This window comes from Melospiza georgiana, chromosome 1 (genome assembly GCF_028018845.1).
Source record: "Melospiza georgiana isolate bMelGeo1 chromosome 1, bMelGeo1.pri, whole genome shotgun sequence".
NCBI lineage: Eukaryota > Metazoa > Chordata > Aves > Passeriformes > Passerellidae > Melospiza > Melospiza georgiana.
The window spans coordinates 136091109-136108970 of NC_080430.1; the positions used below are offsets into that span (position 1 = coordinate 136091109).

A 17862-nucleotide genomic window follows, 5' to 3' on the forward strand; every position below is an offset into this window, starting at 1 on the left:
ACAACTTATTCAAATTTAATGTATGTTTCAATTCATTTTATTTAAACAGTTTCATATCAGGAACAGATCTTAACTAGCTTACTTCAAACAGATTATTGACTGCATCTTTTTACCTACTCAGTTGAAACTCCTGCTCTTTCATCTACTTAAATTTCAAATTACTTATTTTACACAGTCAAGTGAGGTATATCCTGACAATCTTGCAAGGCTCCTGAAGCTGATGCAGCCAAAAATATGTCAGTAAAACATGTATAGTTTTTCTTTTAGGATATTCTGGGAAAGGAGTGGGAAGGGAAGGAAAACCCAAAGCTTTTCTGAAATCAATAGGACTCAGGATTCTAGAATAACACTCTCAAAATAAGACTCTTCAGGCAGCTGTAGAAATAGTACATGAATGTGAAAAGTGCATATCAGTGATAAAATCTAATTGTTCTTGTGGAAGACATGTATTTTAAAGTTATAATGCTTGATGCAACTATCAGGTTGAAAATCATGCGAAACCAATGATAACCACAAAAAAGCATAATCGATTGATACATGGCTGTGGTTGTCTAAAAATAACAGCTCTCAAAATTTATAAAAAGTACCACTCAGTTTATTAGTTCAGGAAAAAAGGCATGAAAATAAATGTTTCATCTTATAAATTGCCTTTTATTTGTTAATTATAGGATCTTTAACCTCTTTGTAAAGTTGCACTGCCAGTATGGTCAAGGTCAGCTTTGGATCTTTCTCTCATTTGAACTTTGCTTTGAAACGATCACTAGACATTGAGGCTAGGAAAGCAATACTTTGAAAAAAGATGGATTTTTATTATGAAGGGCTTTGTCTTGCTATACTTTCACATTTGCAATAAGAGTGGTTCTGCGTTGTTGCATCCTACACTTACTTCTATTTGAGTTCCATTATCTGGACATGGTGAGTGTAAGATAACAAATTCCTGTCTTTTTTGTTTTATTCCTGTGGGAGTTACCACTATTTCAGGTGATTGCTGGATTTAAGTTGTGGAAAGGCTTCATGTGAGACATTATTTGCTATTGCAATCATAGGTCTAAACTGAAGACTTCTAAAAGATGAATCCTAGTATCTCTGTTAATTGACAGATTGTCTTTATGGATTGATTTTATTGTAATTCCCCCTTAGAGTTTGTATGGTAAACAACATTGAATAAATGTAACATAACTTCGGTTTCAGATATCTGCACTGGTGAATTATTTTAAGCAAAGTTCCCAGCAAGACAATTTCAATGCTGGTGTAGCTCTTTTAGGATTGAACCTGGATTGTGTTTAACACATTAAAAGTGGACAGTTGTTTCCTGTAAATACTCTTGTCTAGGAATAACTGCTGATTTATGTAATTTCTCTTTCAAGCTACACTCTGGTTTTAATCTCTCTGGTTTTAGTACAGAAAATATGCTTTGAAAAAAAGATATTACTTTACAATGAATCTGGAGATGTAGAATGCTATTTCAAAAATAAGTCAATAGCTGGTCCCATGTAAAATATCTGCTATCAAAGGTAGGCTACTCTAGCTTGGGAGTGTGATACTAGCCGAATGGTTCAATTCCTCATTTGTAATCTGATTTAAACTTAATTCAATGTGCTGGAAAAGCAAGAAAATGTAAAATCATAAGTTTTAATATTTGAGTCAAACCCTTTCAGACTAATCACTACTCAAGTTAACACTAATACAAAATTCCAATCCATTTTTATCCATTTCCTCATTTCACATATAATAGCAGAAGGTCCTTCTGTTTACTTAATACCAAAATGGGACTTTGACTAATTACTAAGATTCCTAAATACCAAAAAAAAAACCAACCAAAAAGTCTAACAAGGAAACAAATAGATAAAAAACCCCCAAAGCCTTAGCTGTTTGTTTATTTCAGATGAACTTTTTCTATATCAATATTTCAGTTTTTCTAGACATGCTCTATTTTCCATGGGAGCCTGTTGATTCATTTGCCATATTTCTTATACATGGCAAATAGCAGAGGCTCTAGTCCTTCACAGAGCTCTGCTTCAGGCAATTCACGTGCCTTAGGAAGCACACAGCAGGACTGACTGGGAGCACATCTGCCACCTTTGTAAGGGATATTCTTAGCATAGCAACAGGAAAGTCTTTGGTGGTGGCAGTATAAGTGTGCCACTGTGATGTGGTTTTGATTTTGTGTCACAGGACACGTTCCAAAATGCTGTACTTTCTCAGGGGGCACAGATGGCATTTTATGAACTTGCTAATTAAAGCATCTCAAAAAAACCTAAGTCTCAAAGGCAGGAGCTTTCAGAGAGGGGTTCTGCAAGGGCTGATTGTTGGTACAGTGTGTCCAATATGTTTTTAATCACAAAAAATGCAATGCAACACTGACCATAAATTTACTGATGACCAAATAATTATGAAAGGGCATGATAGAAACACTTTAAATCACATGACATTTACATCATGTAGAGTAAGGTCATGCCTACAGATCAGAGGGTATTTTCTCTCTGACAGCAAGATCAGTACTGCAGTACTTTTTAGGTCTGACAGAGCCAGTTTTAAAAGAGAATTAGAAATTGGTTAAGTTGAATAAAAATCACTAGAAAATATTCATTTGACTGGAGAAAATATGTTATAACCTGAGATTTAAAGAGTTCAAAATTTTGATTGCTTAGAGACAACAAAAAGATAATGGCTTTGCAGTGCAGAAATGTCTTTTAAATGTCTTTGTGTATAGGGGGAAAATTTTGAAGCTCATGTATGTGACAAAGAAAAATAGAATGAGAACCAATAATATAAGCCAGGCAATTAATAGAATAGGTACAATTATGAATTGATTGGTTAAATCACCTTTGGAACAAAAGATTAAGGAAAACAGTGGATTCTCTACAATGTATTGTCTTATGATTTCTCTTGATATCTCTTTGGAACATACATATCAGTTAAAAAATTATGCTTTGGTTAGATAGCACTATTGGACTCAATACATTCAAATAATTTTGAGTGGAAGTCCAAATATGTATCTTTATGTTTTCTACATAAAGGTATGAACAAAATGTATATATGAAGTAAAATCTATAAAATTACGCTTGAAAGATTTGTTTCCATTTATATAAAGATAAATACAATATAATCAAGCATATTTAATGTACCAAACAAATCAATCATTCAAAGTTTATTCATAAAAGTATATTTGTTCTCCTTTAATGTCCCATGCTGTGTAAACTGGCAAAAATATTACATATACTCTAGAATTATGTAATTTCTGAAATTTGTGCTGGATGTTCAGTCAAGCACATGTCAAATGAACAAAGAAAATCTTATTGCAGCAGTTTCAGAGAAGACACAAACCTTAAAGAGTTTTTGCTGCCCATATGAATCCAGTAGAAATGATGCAGAAAATTGGAAAGGTCTTAAATTGATTATTGACATTCATTTCTTGAATTCAATAATGAAAATAAAGATTTTTTTAAAGATATTTTCACTATAATTTACTAACTATGAGAGTAATCTTCAATTCTTATATTTTTTTGCCTTTTCATATATGTGTAACTTGAAGAAGTGGTGAAGACTGAAATTTCTCTTTAATATATATTCCTGAGTTAGCACATAATTGTCTTCTATAAAATTATTTCTCTGATGGATTCTGCAGTGTTATGCAAGATTTACAGATGTAATCAGATCATCAAAGTACATCTTAGCCTGTACTGAAGTCAAAAGGCTTTGTTTCTGATAAGGAATTTATCCAGTTGCAAATGCAACTAGGCTTTGTGAATACTGGTTGGTGGTCACAGTATGGAGTTCTGCTTTTGTAAATGAACTCACAAATAAGTAAAAATTTCATTTCACTAAAAACATTTTTCTTTTGATCAGAAAGAACATGACATTCTTTAGCTCTGATGGATTCTAATTGTGGTCCAGGAGGTAAACAGTCAGTGGTTGATTAATCTGGTTATCCTACTGTTAAGAATTTTTCATTTTAATATATTTTAAATCTTCTAAGTATAAGACTTTTTGTACTGCTGGGAGTAAGCCAGCTAACATAATAAGTTCTATCTTAAAGGACTATACAAATCGACACCATTATTTTGCACCAGCTTGTTTAAAACTACTCTTCCTAAAGTATATAATGCCTGTATAGCATGTCTTATTAAAGGCACCGAGCATAGAATAATTAGGGGGAAATGGATATTAGCAGTGTCACTTACCACTCTGTTGAATTTAATCTGTGTAATGTTTCTCTGTTTCTTTCAGCATAAAGAACGTCACTCCAAAAGTAGGTGATGCTGAAACCCGTAAAGCCATTCGCCGTGCCTTCGATGTGTGGCAGAATGTAACCCCTCTAACATTTGAAGAAGTTCCTTACATTGAATTAGAAAATGGCAAAAGAGACGTGGATATTACAATCATTTTTGCATCAGGTTTTCATGGAGACAGTTCTCCGTTTGATGGGGAAGGAGGATTTTTAGCTCATGCATATTTTCCTGGCCCAGGAATTGGGGGAGACACTCATTTTGACTCAGATGAGCCATGGACTTTGGGAAACCCCAATCATGATGGTAAGAGAAGATTTAATTTTAAACAAAATAGATGAGTGGCATGAATTTTCAGCTAATAGAACTACTTCCCTGTTCCCCTGTTCCTAAAGTCACGTGGTTTTCTTTCCTTGGTTAACATTACTTTAGAAATATATTTGGTTGATCTGTCTCTTTGAATCCAAGGCGAAAAGTATCTGCCTGATTGTAATACAGTATGAAAACATGTTTTGCTTGAAAAACATTGAATTCTTATTAGGAAACTTCATGATCATTCAAACATTGTACTGGTGAATATTTACCTAAACTACTTTAGTTTTGCATATTTTAACATGTCAAACTTACTTAGCTTTAGGGGAAATGTGGAATCTTTAACAGTGATGTAAGAACTACTTCAGCTATCCACCAATTCTGTGGATACTAATGGACATAAAACCTAGTCTTCAGTTTGCATCTTTGATGATGCAAGGGCAGGATTTAAAGGCAAATCTTAAAGATGCCATTCCAAGAGCGGAATTGGTGTTTCCCAAAAACTTTTGAATGTCTTTTGGAATTGTTGATTTTAACATGTCAAATCTAATTAAGTTGTACATTCCCCACAGTCAAATGAATGACTGCACAGTGCAGTTTGCACACCTATCATTTACCAAATAAAGACTAAATATACCCTTTATTCTTCATGACTAAAATCTGGCCATTGCCAAGCTCTAAGGTGATGTGACTAAATTACTGTTATTATCTGTGAATGCTGATTAAAAGCTAAGTCTAATTTTGCATCTCTCCAAAACAGTATCAAAGAAGAGATTTTCTGTAGACATATACTGTGTTTGATGCTGTGGCAGGTTTTGTTTCCAAGCAGCTTCAGTTGTCCTAGTAGATCCCTCTAAGCCAGTTACATGAAGTTTGAGACGTCTTCAGAGACACACAAATAGGATGTTTCTGGCATTCAAAAGACTATAGAGATGGCAAGAAGTGGAAAACTGTTGTATTTCAATGCTACACTGAATTTATGAATAATGAGAGGCTTTATCTAATTCCTTTTCTTTCCCCTTCTCACCTGAGATCCTCCAAGAAAAACTCAGAGCTTTTTATGTTGCAGTATTTGTAGCCTGGGGTCTGCAACAAAACCTTAATTTAGCATTTTAGGAGTATAAATATGGTGTTGTGACTATTTCATTGGTGCAATACTTCTGCTCTGCTGGAGTCAATTGAAGCAAGAGATGTGTAAGGTACTGTAAAAGCCCTCAGTTGTGCAATGTGTTCAAGATGCTTCATTTTTGTGAAACAAGCCCTAAATTCTTACTGGAGCAAAAAAACTGTGGTATTGCACAGCTCGTATTTGCCTTCTTCACACGTTTAGCTCAAAGGAGCACTGGTGGGAGTCCTCTGTTTGTGCAGTTTGGGTACATAGTCAGACATAGCACTGTGAGGGTAAATGAAGGTGATTTTGTGTGTCTGGTTTTTATGTTGGTTAGAGACCAGCACTGCACATAGTGTTCAGTGGTTTTGGAGCTCTTGTTTGAAGCATTCAGGAAAATCTACAGGCATGTGTAAGTTGAAGTCAGGATGTCAGTTTAATTGGGATAACTCTTTTGGAGCAGTTCCACACCTTGTGTGAAAGTGAATGAACTTCTGGCTGTCTCATTCTTCTTTAACTTAAGCAATTTTCATATTGCCTAATGGAACTTATTTCTTTATAGGGCTTTTGGGGTTTGTGTTTTGTAGAACAGTTTTCAAAAGCTATTGCTTGTATTAATGTATTTTAAAATAATGTGATGAAAAAAATCAAGGGAAAGTAAATTGATGCTATTACTAAAATTGTGATTTTATATATCTTAGAACTTTGAACTTTTATAGTAAAAAGGTTTACTATCTGTATCACAAAAGTTTAAGAGTTATGATTGTAAATTTTTCTGAAAATTTAATATCTTATGTACTTTTATGTGCTTATATAAACTTTTTTGAGAGACATTCCTGATAAAATGGAATATTAAATGTAAAAAATTGAAGACTTTTTGAAAATACATGATAATAGAAATATCTTACCAATGCAAGTTCTTTGAAGAATTTTGGCAACTGTTGGTTTCATTGTTGATATGATAAGAACTGTGTCATAGGTCATAGTTGTTGTCCAGAGAAAACTGACCATCATTGTAACCCTAGAAAGATCAATAGATGTGCATTTCTTCTGAAAATGCAGGGCATCTGTTTGTCTGATTGGTGACTTTTAGTTATTAGGTAGGCTAGATTTCCTCATTGTCTTACTAATTAGCTTATATCTAGGAATTCTGGAGGATCATGCAGGTTTTTGGGTTTTTTTGGTTTTGTTTGGGTGTTTTATTGTGGTGGTTGTTGTTGTTGGGGTTTTTTTTTTTGGTTGTTGTTTTGTTTTGGGGTTTGGTTTGGGGTTTTTAATTTGTTTTGTTCTGTTGTTGTTTGTTTTTTTTGTTTTTTTTTGGGGGGGTTTTTTTGTTTGTTTGTTTTTTGGGGTTTTTTTGTGCCTGTGAAAAATTTCCAGGAGGAAAAAGAAGACAAGCACACTGTGATTGACAGGAAAGAAAGACTTACAGCTCTCTTAGGCTTCCTATAATTTTGAGCTGAGTCTCAGAACACTGAAAAGCAGAAGGTTGAAAAATATATATGTGATCTTAGCTATGAGTCATTTTTCCCAGGTGAGTGTCAGTTTTAAGATTCATTGTTCCAATAGTCCAATAGACACCTTCTTGTAGCATTATTGGAAATCCAATAGAATGGGAAAAAGATTTGATGATTTATTTTTATTTTTAAACTAACCCTCACCCCAAGGGGCTGATTTTCTCTGATTCCTATTCCAGTATCCCAGAGAGATTCAAAAACACAGAGAAACTTGTTTGCTTAGCAGCAAGAATGCAAAAATAAGGTCCTTTTGAAAATCCCTAGCCTCATTCTTCACCTTGTACTGTTCTAATGAAAACAGTTTATATGCCATCTACCTCAGAAAAGACAGGCAACTTAATGGAATGCTTTCATAAAGTGTTGTCTTTATAAAGTAGTTTTCATTCCAAATAAGGAATCATATACAAAATCAGTATTCTGAGTATAGTTAATTACTACAGCAATTTATTCTGACTACTTAATTGTAGTGTCTTCATACTTCAGGTTTTTGGTTGATTTGATGGGGTTTTTTCTTATCACATTTTGTCAATTTTCTTGTATTTTCTTTTGTTTAATCATACTCTAGACTCCAAAGACAGTTGCAATAGAAATACATAATCTCCAAAGCTCATTGCTGCTTTCCTTTATTCTCACTTCAATGGTATGTTCTTATCAATCGTGTTCTTTGAAGAGATTTGTGCTTTGACTCCTCCCTCATCCTGAAGAATGAATGAGGTTTTTGTAGGAGTAGAGACTAATGGGCCTGTCACTCAGGAAAAAACCTCCTGTCATACAATTTTACACTTGCAGGCTTTCTACAAGGATATATTTCTTTGCTTTCATAATACCCTGTAAGCAGAGTACAGCCAGTACCTCAACTCCAGCTGAGCTGTGGAGGGCTTTTCTCTGAATTTCCATCCATGGGGCTGCAGATGATCCTAGAAATATTGCCAGAAAGAAGGACAATAGACTTAGCATCACAGGGAAGCAGTGGAAACAAGGACAGAATTTCTTTTGCCAGTGAATGATATATGGAGGATAAAATATGGTGCACATTTATTTTCTTTTTTTTTTCTTTCTTTCTTTTTATTTAATAAGGAAAGGGAATGCTATTCTTTCAACATTTTATGCAAAGTGTGTGTATTGGACTGTCTTCTTCTTTCAGTCAGTTGTCGTCTTCTAGTTTCCCATTTAGCACAACTACTTTTCAAGTTCCCAAGGGAGGAGGCCAAGGATCATCTGAGATAGGTACTGTCTCTGTAAATTTTCTAGTAGCTTGAAGAAAAATCCTGTCTTACATCCTGTTTTTCTGCACCAGAACTGAAAGGGCCATCTTATTAGCCTTATTGCACTGGTTCATCAAAACTGATTTCACATTTGTCTGTCTACATGTACTTAAGTTAGTTTAAGCCTTTTTTAAAGCAGTTATTTTTTTCTGGGATATTACTGAATACATCTAAACCTATTTAAGGGAGTGTTAAACCAGTTTAAATTGAGAGTGCACTACATTTAACTAGATTAATTTAAGATTGACCTACTTGCACTAGTGCAGCTTTTTAAAAAAGGGCAAGATTTAGAAGAAGTGCTTGGGGAAAACAAGGATTTCTTGGGAGCTTAGTTTTCAAGCACATTAGACATGATATGTAATGTACCAATTACTGGATAAAATGTGACCACAGAACTGTGTCTTCCAGCAGCAGAAAATATTTGGCAAAAAACTAAGTGTAGATGAACACTGTAGATCAGTAGTGGTAATTTGATACTGTTATCTTCATATCAGCAAGAGAAACAGAAGTCAAACTAAAATACATTGTTTTCTACCTATGTAGAAAATTTATCAGGGTAGATAGTGTACCATACTGAAATTCTGCAGAAAATAGTTCTTCCATCAAAGAACATAAATAATAAGAAGTGAAACTACCTTATAGAAGTAATAGATGATTTTAGTGTACAAGGACATGTAAGGAGAATATTACTGCTGCCTACTTACATACATGTGGGATATTTGTAACTTGTGTATACATAAAGCTCTGTCTTTGGGAAAACAAAATTAAAAATTCAGTAATTCAGTTTTGTTTATTTCTTTTGTTAATCCTCCAGCATTCAAAAAATTATTCAAGTTTTCAGGCAATAACTAGAAAACAAGCAAAGAAACCTGTCACTTTGTACCATGCTGTTTGTAGGTTGCCAAGTAAAAGCTTCTTGGAGCTGATGCAAATGCAGTGTCTCGTGTAATGTACTTGGACTCCAGTTAGTGTGTAGATTCTGCTGTGGGCACTGTGCTGGCAGCCAAGAAAAATTTATGAAAATCCTGATCTCTGAACTGCATAGATCAACTTGTAGTAAATTTCTTTTGGCTGCCAGTGTGGTTGACACAGCGCAGGAGATATATGCTATTGGAACTATGAATCAGTGGAGTTGTGAAAACCATCTCCTAAGGGAGCTCTGTGTCTTGAACAGTGCTCATGCTGTGGCTTGGAATAAAGGAAGTCAAGCATTTCAGATCAAAGGAAACTCTGTATTACAATGTTAACATGGCTTTAATTTCAGAAAGCATAGTGCTCTTAATTGATTATGTATGTTTTTTAATAAGCAATTATCAACATCAGATTCGATCTGTAACCAAGCAGTGTGACCTTCCAGTTGTCAAATGCTTATTTTCTAGTTCTGTTCTACGATAACTATGTAGAAGATTAATATCTTATTTGAATTTTTATTTTATAGTACTTGTGTATGTGCTTGTAAATAGAGAATTGCAAAAGCAGGTTCAGATCAAAGGTTATCCTACAAAGTATCCTATTTCCAGTTAATAGCTATTAACAGATACCTAAAGAAGAGAATAAGAGCAGGGTAAACATATGGCAGTAAAACCCCAGCATATTCCCTCTTAGCTTCCAGTAATCTGTGGCTCATTGAATTTCTGAGGCACAGGCCATATTTTTGTGTTTAGTAGCCTGTGAGGGATTTCCTTTCATTAATCGGTGTAATCTCTTTTTGAACTCACGTAAGCATTTGGTATCCACAACATCCTGTGACAATATGTCCTGTAGTTTAAGCAGACGTGAAAGACTTCTTCTTTCTGATTTTTTTTTAGACAGATGGATGCCCATATTGTAAGGAAGTAATTTTCTAGTAATTTCATCTATTCCATTCATATTTTATGGGCCTCTGTCATATCTTGTTTACAGGATAAAGAGACTGAGACTGTGGAATTGCAGCCTTGTTTATATACAATTATAAGGTTAAGAAAGTACAACTTCAATTTTTAATTGAAACTATTTGAGTGCAAAATGGGAGAATTAGCAATATTGTAAAAGATGACAAAACCCAACTGTTGCATTTATAATATTACACAGTTATAAAGATACCAGGACAATATTTCAAGGAGCTTTGCAAGTTGCAGGCATATTGAATAATCATTGCTTCTTTAAATTTCTTCATTTTCCCCGAAATCCATTTTAATTCAGAAATCAATTAACACAAATAATACTTTCTGTCACTAAACCACAACATTTTCAGTATTTAAAAAGAAACCAGTCCTTCTCTTATCAGTAAGTGCATTTTGTGCAGCTAGCACATCCTCTGTCCTCAAACTTTCCAAACCTTCCTGGATTATACTTGCTGATGTGCACCTGTCCCACATCCAGTCACTCCAAGATCGTACCTAAAATCTTAACTCTCAGATATCCAGCTTCTGATGCATAAAAAGTATCCGTGAAAATATTATCATGGCATGCAAAGCTGCACCGGAGAACTGAAAAATCCCTTTCAGCTATTGAGGAGATGGGAAATGATCATAAAAAAATCATAAATGGCCCTGGCTGCTGGTGAGGACTCAGTCATTGGACATGGGACTATGCAGATAGAAGAGGATCTGTCTGCTGGACCCCATCTACCAGCTGGAAGCCAGATGATGGAAAATGGTAACTGTTGGCAAAGTACCCACCTCATTTTTATAATTTTTGGGGACGATTTTGCTTTTGTGGAACACCCTTATGGCTTTGAGGAAAGCACTTCATTTTCATGTTTTTAAAAGGGAAATCTGTTTAAAACTGGCAGTCAGTGAAAGCAGTCTTGTGGATGAATCCAGCCCCATGTTGACTGGATGCTTTTAATACATCCCAGGGGCTCTCAGTGTGTAATATCTTATTCTCAGCTTCCTTCTTGGCCTAGCATTTCTATGTGCCTTATTATGCAAACTGAAAGAGAGGCTGAGGAATATGTTAAGAGAATTGACTCCGTGATATTCTTAATTGAAGCAGTGGGATTGTAGACCAAGATGCACATCTTACATCATGCTTTTCATGTCTATAGAAGCAAGGTGATATTTAAAGTGTAGCATAACTGCTAGAGACAGTCCTGATGCAGGCTGCAAACCAAAAAGGTAGCAGAGCTCGAGCCACTGAGTTGCATATTGCTTCCATGGTGGCGTAGGTAAACACAGATCTTTGCAATCCTTTGAGGAGTAGTTAGGGAAGCTGCAAACTCAGCTACCCATTCAAACTGCAACTGGAGGTTATTTCCCACACACCAGGGCCAGCAGAACTTGCTTGCTTGCTTGCTTGCATTTGCCATCTGCCTCGGTTTGTGATCAGCCAGCCCATCTTAAACTGCTAATGAAAAGTGTTAAAGCGGATCTGGCTGACTTTGCATGGAAATAAATGAGGAAAGTTCACATTGTCTGTTACATCGACTCTGCTGCCAAGGAAACATCTAGCTGAAAGGCAACATGGGTCCTTGCAGACAATTTTGGCAGCATTTGCACCTAAAAGCACTGAAAAAAACCCCTGCCTTTTTTTTTCTTTATTTTCTTTTTTTTTTTTATTCTAAAGATGTCATTGTCTCAAGCAACTGTTTTTGCAACAATGAAGTCAAGTTTATCTACCAAAATGGATTCATTTAATCAGACCCTCATACAAGTATATTTGGAGAACCGAGTTTACATGGGGAAATTCAGTTGAAAAATGTTTGTTGTAGTGATTAATAAGTTGAAGCTAACCGTGTTGGAGTTTTTGGCTTCATTTTCTCTTATTGTCTTTCTCATTTTCCCCCTGCAGTATATGAGAAAAGATCATTGGGAAGCCATTTTTTTCAGGCAAATAGATTTATTTTAAATGAATCCAAACATAAAATGTGGGCCAACCTTTTAATGATTGTTTTTATGACTCCACAACCTTTCACACACAAAAAAACCCCCTAATACTACATACACAAAAAAATCCCCAACCAAACAAATAAATACTCCTACGTTATTATTTCCTCCTTTTAGAAAGAAGCTTAACAGATTTTGAGTACTGAATCTAAGAGAGCTTCATATAACTTACATGTTTCAGAAAGGTTTAGAGAATGGGGAAAAAAGGAAAAAAACCCCACCATGTTCCAGTGCTTTTTATTCTTATTCTCTATGCATTTTATAAGTGTTTACCATCAGCCTACCATCAGGCAATATTTCTTTAAAATGTGTGATACCAACTAATATTAGTGCTAATAATAGAGGAACTGCCTTAGGAGCTATGAGATTTCACACCAGAGACTGAATTTCACGTTCTTGAAAGATTATTTGCTTTGAAGAGCTTGTGAAAAGCCATATCTCAAACATGTTGAGTTAAAAAAAAAAGAGAGACAAAATTCCCTTTATTATTGCAAATAATTCAAAAGCAGTTTACAACTAGAAAATCAGCTAATGAATGAATGGCTTGAAATTATTCAATTTTCTTTTCAGTCTGGTCTCCTAGAAGCAGTAGTTTAGGACAGAGGCATGATCTATGAACCTCAAATTCTATCTTTAGACAGAAAGTGACATTTCAGTCATTTAAAACAGGCATCAGGCTTAGCATTCCAACTCTCATTGAATCCAGGGTTCTTCAAGTCTCCATTTGTTGCTCAGACCTCTTAATGGAGACTTTTCCTTCAAGATAGATTTAGGAAATACCAAAGATGCTCTATAGAATATTATTACTGCATTGCCATCTAATTTCCCCTGCCTTTTTAGGGGGAAAATCTGAAAAATCATGTTGCCAATTAATATGGACATTGTCATGGTTTCCTGAGAGAACAAGACAAGAATTACGCAGTAATTCCATATTTATTTACATATTTATTTATTAAGCAGAAATTCATGCATTCTGAAAAAGTAGAATGATGTAGATAACCCTAAAATATAAGATAATACTCTATCTGAATTTTAAGAATAGTATATAATTAACAAATGAAAGATTTTCTACAATAGTGTTCCCAAGTCTATAGTATAATTTGTGCTTTTCCTGACAATTCTTCACTTCAAAATGCCCAAAATATTTGTTCTTGAGGCCAAAATGTTTTTTTATCTATATTTAGCATTCTTCCTAACAGTTTGGGTTCCAAAAAATGCTGAACAGGTAACACCAATAGCTGGGAACATATACAGCTAAAACATTAGGTTGTGAAAAAAGATGAAAGCAGAAAAAAAATCCTAATAAGTTAAAAGAGCAACATTTTTTGTTCCAAATATTTTTTGTCTGGTTGTTTTGTTTTTTTTAAAGTTTAAGTCTGTCCTTCAAGTCAGCCTATGATAAGTACTTCCTGTATATCACTTAAGTCCATGTCCTGTACTTCTATAATTAATGTTTTTCCAGTGACTTAAAAGAAAAGACCTAAGTCAAAAGCCAGAAGACTTGAGGGGGTGGAATTAATCTGACCGTATGTTGATGTTTATGTCTGAGTTAATCTCATGGAGTCCCTTTAGAATTATAGGAGAGATATATTGCCTTCCTGGGTAAAGTTTGTTGCATCCTGAAGTAGGTGTCTAAAACAAACTGGATGAATCATGTTCTGAAATACCTGTTTCTCATCTCTTGCTGTGAGAGGTGCAGGTAGAGACGTTTGTGTTACAGTGTTGAGTAGCTAGATAACTTGCACTAGTGATGTTGAATCATGCCATTTCAGATTATAGGAGAACTGTAGTGATAAGAGCTTCAAAATAGCAGTACTAGCTGGGGTCAAAAGAAATCTGTCCCAGCCCCAGAGGGGGCTGTTTTGGAGCAGTTCAGTATAGCAGTCAGAAAGGGCAGTTGCAGGCATGGGCTGTTCCCTGTCCCTCAATATGGCAAGACAAACACTCATATTGGTCTGAATATTGTTGTGCCTCTGAAATTTAGAATGCAAAGTTGGTAGTATGGTAATTTGTAAACATACTTTTAGTTTCCCTTTTCTAAGAATCATACAGAGCACCTTTCTTGTGACGCAGTTTAGAGATTGAAACTATGTTAGTATGAGGCAATGGGATATTCAGGAAGCTGAAGATCCAGTAAAGACAAGGAAATAATGTTTTTAACTGTGCCCCAGCTAGCAGTGCTAGCAGAAGCGGCAAAAGTAGTAGGGCCTGAGCTTCAGGAAGAGTTAGCAAATAAAATAGATATATATAATCAACAGTCACTCCTCGGCTGTTTTCTGTTTTTAATCATCACTTGTGATGCTGTCAGTGCTGGCCACAGTGGCTTGCAGAGATGTGGTCCCAACATTTCTGAGTGTGGAAGTCCTGGTCTGAGAGCCATCAAACATGGAGTATCTGGTACTGTCCCTTCTTCCTGCTGGGGCCCACTGCTCTTGCTGCAGGCTGGGGTCCTGCTGAGCTTGTAATTCAGTGAAGGGGAAGTTCTAGGCTTGACTTCTGCCCTGGCCTGCACTCTCATGTCCAATCTCTCCTCTGCTTTGCCAGGGGCAATGAACTCCTGCCATCATCTTCCTCTCTAAGCAAATTCTTGCATACTCTTCCCTCTTCTGGGAGGCCCAGGAGTATGACTGGGATGCCTGACCATCTTGTCCTCTCCAGCACCCTTTGCTCTACCCTCTGCTGTTACAGGGCTTGCAAGGGTTGCTGGGTGAAGAGAGAGGCGAGAATCTTGACCTCATGTTCAGAAGGCTTGATTTATTACTTTATACTATATATTACATTATTACTATGCTAATAGGAATAGAGAGAAAAATTCTCAGAAGCTTGCTAAGCTAAGAATAGCAAAGGAAAGAATCAACAAAGTTCTGTGTCCAGGCAGAAAGCAAGAACAGCTCTGCCGTGAGTGGTCAGTAAATTTAAACATTCACCTAAGACTAATCACAGGTGCACCTGTTGCATTCCACAGCAGCAGATAACCATTGTTTACATTTTGTTGCTGAGGCCACAGCTTCTCAGAAAGGGGAAAAATCCTAAAGAAAGGATTTTTATGAAAAGATGTCTGTGACACTCTGCAATCTGTCATCTGGAGGCTGCCCCTCCATGGCACATCATCTCCATGTCTCCATGTGACCAACAAGTCACTGCTGCGAACTGATCATATTCCCCTGTTCTGGAAAGGTTTAGAATTCCAGCTAGGGGGGCATACAGCTGTATGGATATAGAATCGTGGGATCCTAGCCGCCGATTCTCCAATAGATCAGAGCATTTCATATGAGTAAATTTTAACAAAGTAAGACCTAAGTAGCAGATTTGTCTTTCTGTCACTTTCTCTGTATACACGATCCCCAGTATGAAGTTGTCTCAATTTAAAATATGGTGCACACTTGGATCAGGTTTCTCTTTGAAGTCTGCAGACTTCTTAGAAAACTTGTCTTCTTTTCAGATCAGAGAACTTTTAATGATTTTTTTCTTCTAATCCCTTTGCCAATTAGGATTCAAAATTCCCACTTCTTTTTATCATCAGTTTAATGAAAAACACCCAAACCATGGACAAATCCATCTTGACTTTTTCTTAATGTGAATTTTAAAAGTTAAGTAACAGTAAAGGAAGAATTGTTAATATAAAAACCTTACATATATATATAAATATATATATATACACACACACACACACAAACCACCATGTTGCTGTTTAAAAATTCTCAAAGTCCTGTGTCTATGTTAAGATACAATGGCATGCTGATGAAAATAATAACCTGATTTTGGTGGGTTTAATGTGAGCTAATTTAGATGATATTATAATTACTCTCAGTAGTTTACTGGTACAGAGTAAAAAAATTTATCAAACAAAAATTTAGCCAACACAAGATTTACACATAAATTAAATTCTGTGTGCATTCTGTTGAGGGAATTTCATTGATCTCTAGGACTCTTTCAGATTTCTAAAAGGTGTTGAGATGCTAGAACAGGCTGCCCAGAGGAACTGTGGATTCCCCATCCCTGGAAGTGTTTAAGGCCAGGCTGGATGGGGCTCTGGGCAGCCTGATCTAGTGGAAGGTTTCCCTGCTCATGGCAGGAGGGTTGGAACTGAATGGTCTTCAAGGCCTCTTCCAACCCAAACCATTCTATGCTTCTGTGATTTCTGTCCCATGACAGATTACATCTATTGTGAATATTTGCACTATGACTTTGCCCTTCCTCCTAGAATTTACAAATATTTCTTCATAGGAGGACACACAGAACATAGGGGTAAATTAATAAAAAGAAAACAAAAGAAGCCATCGTGTTAACAAACCTGCAGTTTAGCTGAGTGGCTTGGAGACAAACCCTACAATTTTTTTTGTCAAGACAAGGGTTCAATTTTAGTACAGCCTCACGCACAATTAAAGTTCTCTTGCATTTATTCTCACCCGAAGTGCCACTTAGGAGTGGTAGAAAGATGTGCATTCCCTTCACATGAGTGACCCCCAGGGACCAGACATAGAGGACAGGTGAGAACTGTGTGATCCATGCTCTTCTCATATACACATCCAAATTCTCAATCCCAGCATGTGTTCATTTTCACAGCCTTCAGAAAGCAGTTTTAAGTACTTCTCTAGCTTATTTTTCCCACTAAAAATAAAAACAGAAACAAAGAAAATACAGGAAAGAGTATAAATAGGTAAGGCTATTACAGTATTTGCAACATTTGTAATATGAAGACCTTTTCTAGCAAAATGAAAAATTCCATTAAAAGTCAAATTTATTTAAGATAGTCATTGTCTAAACACAATGATGGAAGCACCCAAAATAAATTCTTTTCATTCTATTCATCAGTATGGCTTTATTACTAGTAGAATGAAAATGCCATTTGAGAATAATATACAAATTCATCAGTGGACCTGAGTGATGAAGAAGCTGATCCCAGAAGCAAGAGATTCAACATCAATGTAGGAGTTTGTGAAGTTTGCTAGATTTCCTGTCACAGCAGGGTTTCCTCAAAGCACGAAATAAAGCCATAAGCATCATATTTTCAGAAAGAACACATTGAAGCAAGGTCTCATGTCTTCTCTGCCTCCCCTAGGATCATCTCTAGCTGCTTCACTTGTCTCTCTTTGGGGAAGTCGGTATTGATTCATTTGTCAGAATGGTTTGCAAATTTTTTCAGTACTAGTGATTGAAACTGTGAGAAAAAAGTGGAAATATTCTTATATCCATTCTTTTTATAAAAAGAAATTTAAGTAATTAATTCCACCCATTTGAAGCAATTTTCTAAAAGTTGTAGAATATTGTTCGTAACAGATCTAAGTAGTAAGTCAGGAATTCTTGTCTTTTGCATGTCTTTGCCTTCTAAAGTACAGGCTGATATGTGTTATAAAAGAAAGTGGGCTTCTGACTTCTAAATTCTGCCCAAAATACGCAGAAACAGTAAAGCACTGCCAGGATAGACACGCAGGCCACTAAACGCAAATGTTCTCCTCATATCTCATCAATGATCTGAGTCACCTGAGGACAGCCTTGCTCTGTAGTAATGTGGCCTTGTCAAAATTCAAGCAAGCAATTTTGAATTTCACACTAATCTTTTAA

At 35.7% G+C, this 17862-nt stretch overlaps 1 protein-coding gene across 1 annotated transcript in view; it reads left to right on the top strand.

Annotated features, from left to right (window-relative positions):
• MMP16 (matrix metallopeptidase 16) overlaps positions 1-17862 on the top strand; it is a 163334-nt gene that overhangs the window by 96137 nt on the left and 49335 nt on the right. The window contains exon 4 of the mRNA XM_058032294.1: positions 4231-4535. Coding sequence (XP_057888277.1) covers positions 4231-4535 — 305 coding nt within the window. The remainder of the gene's footprint in view (positions 1-4230; positions 4536-17862) is intronic.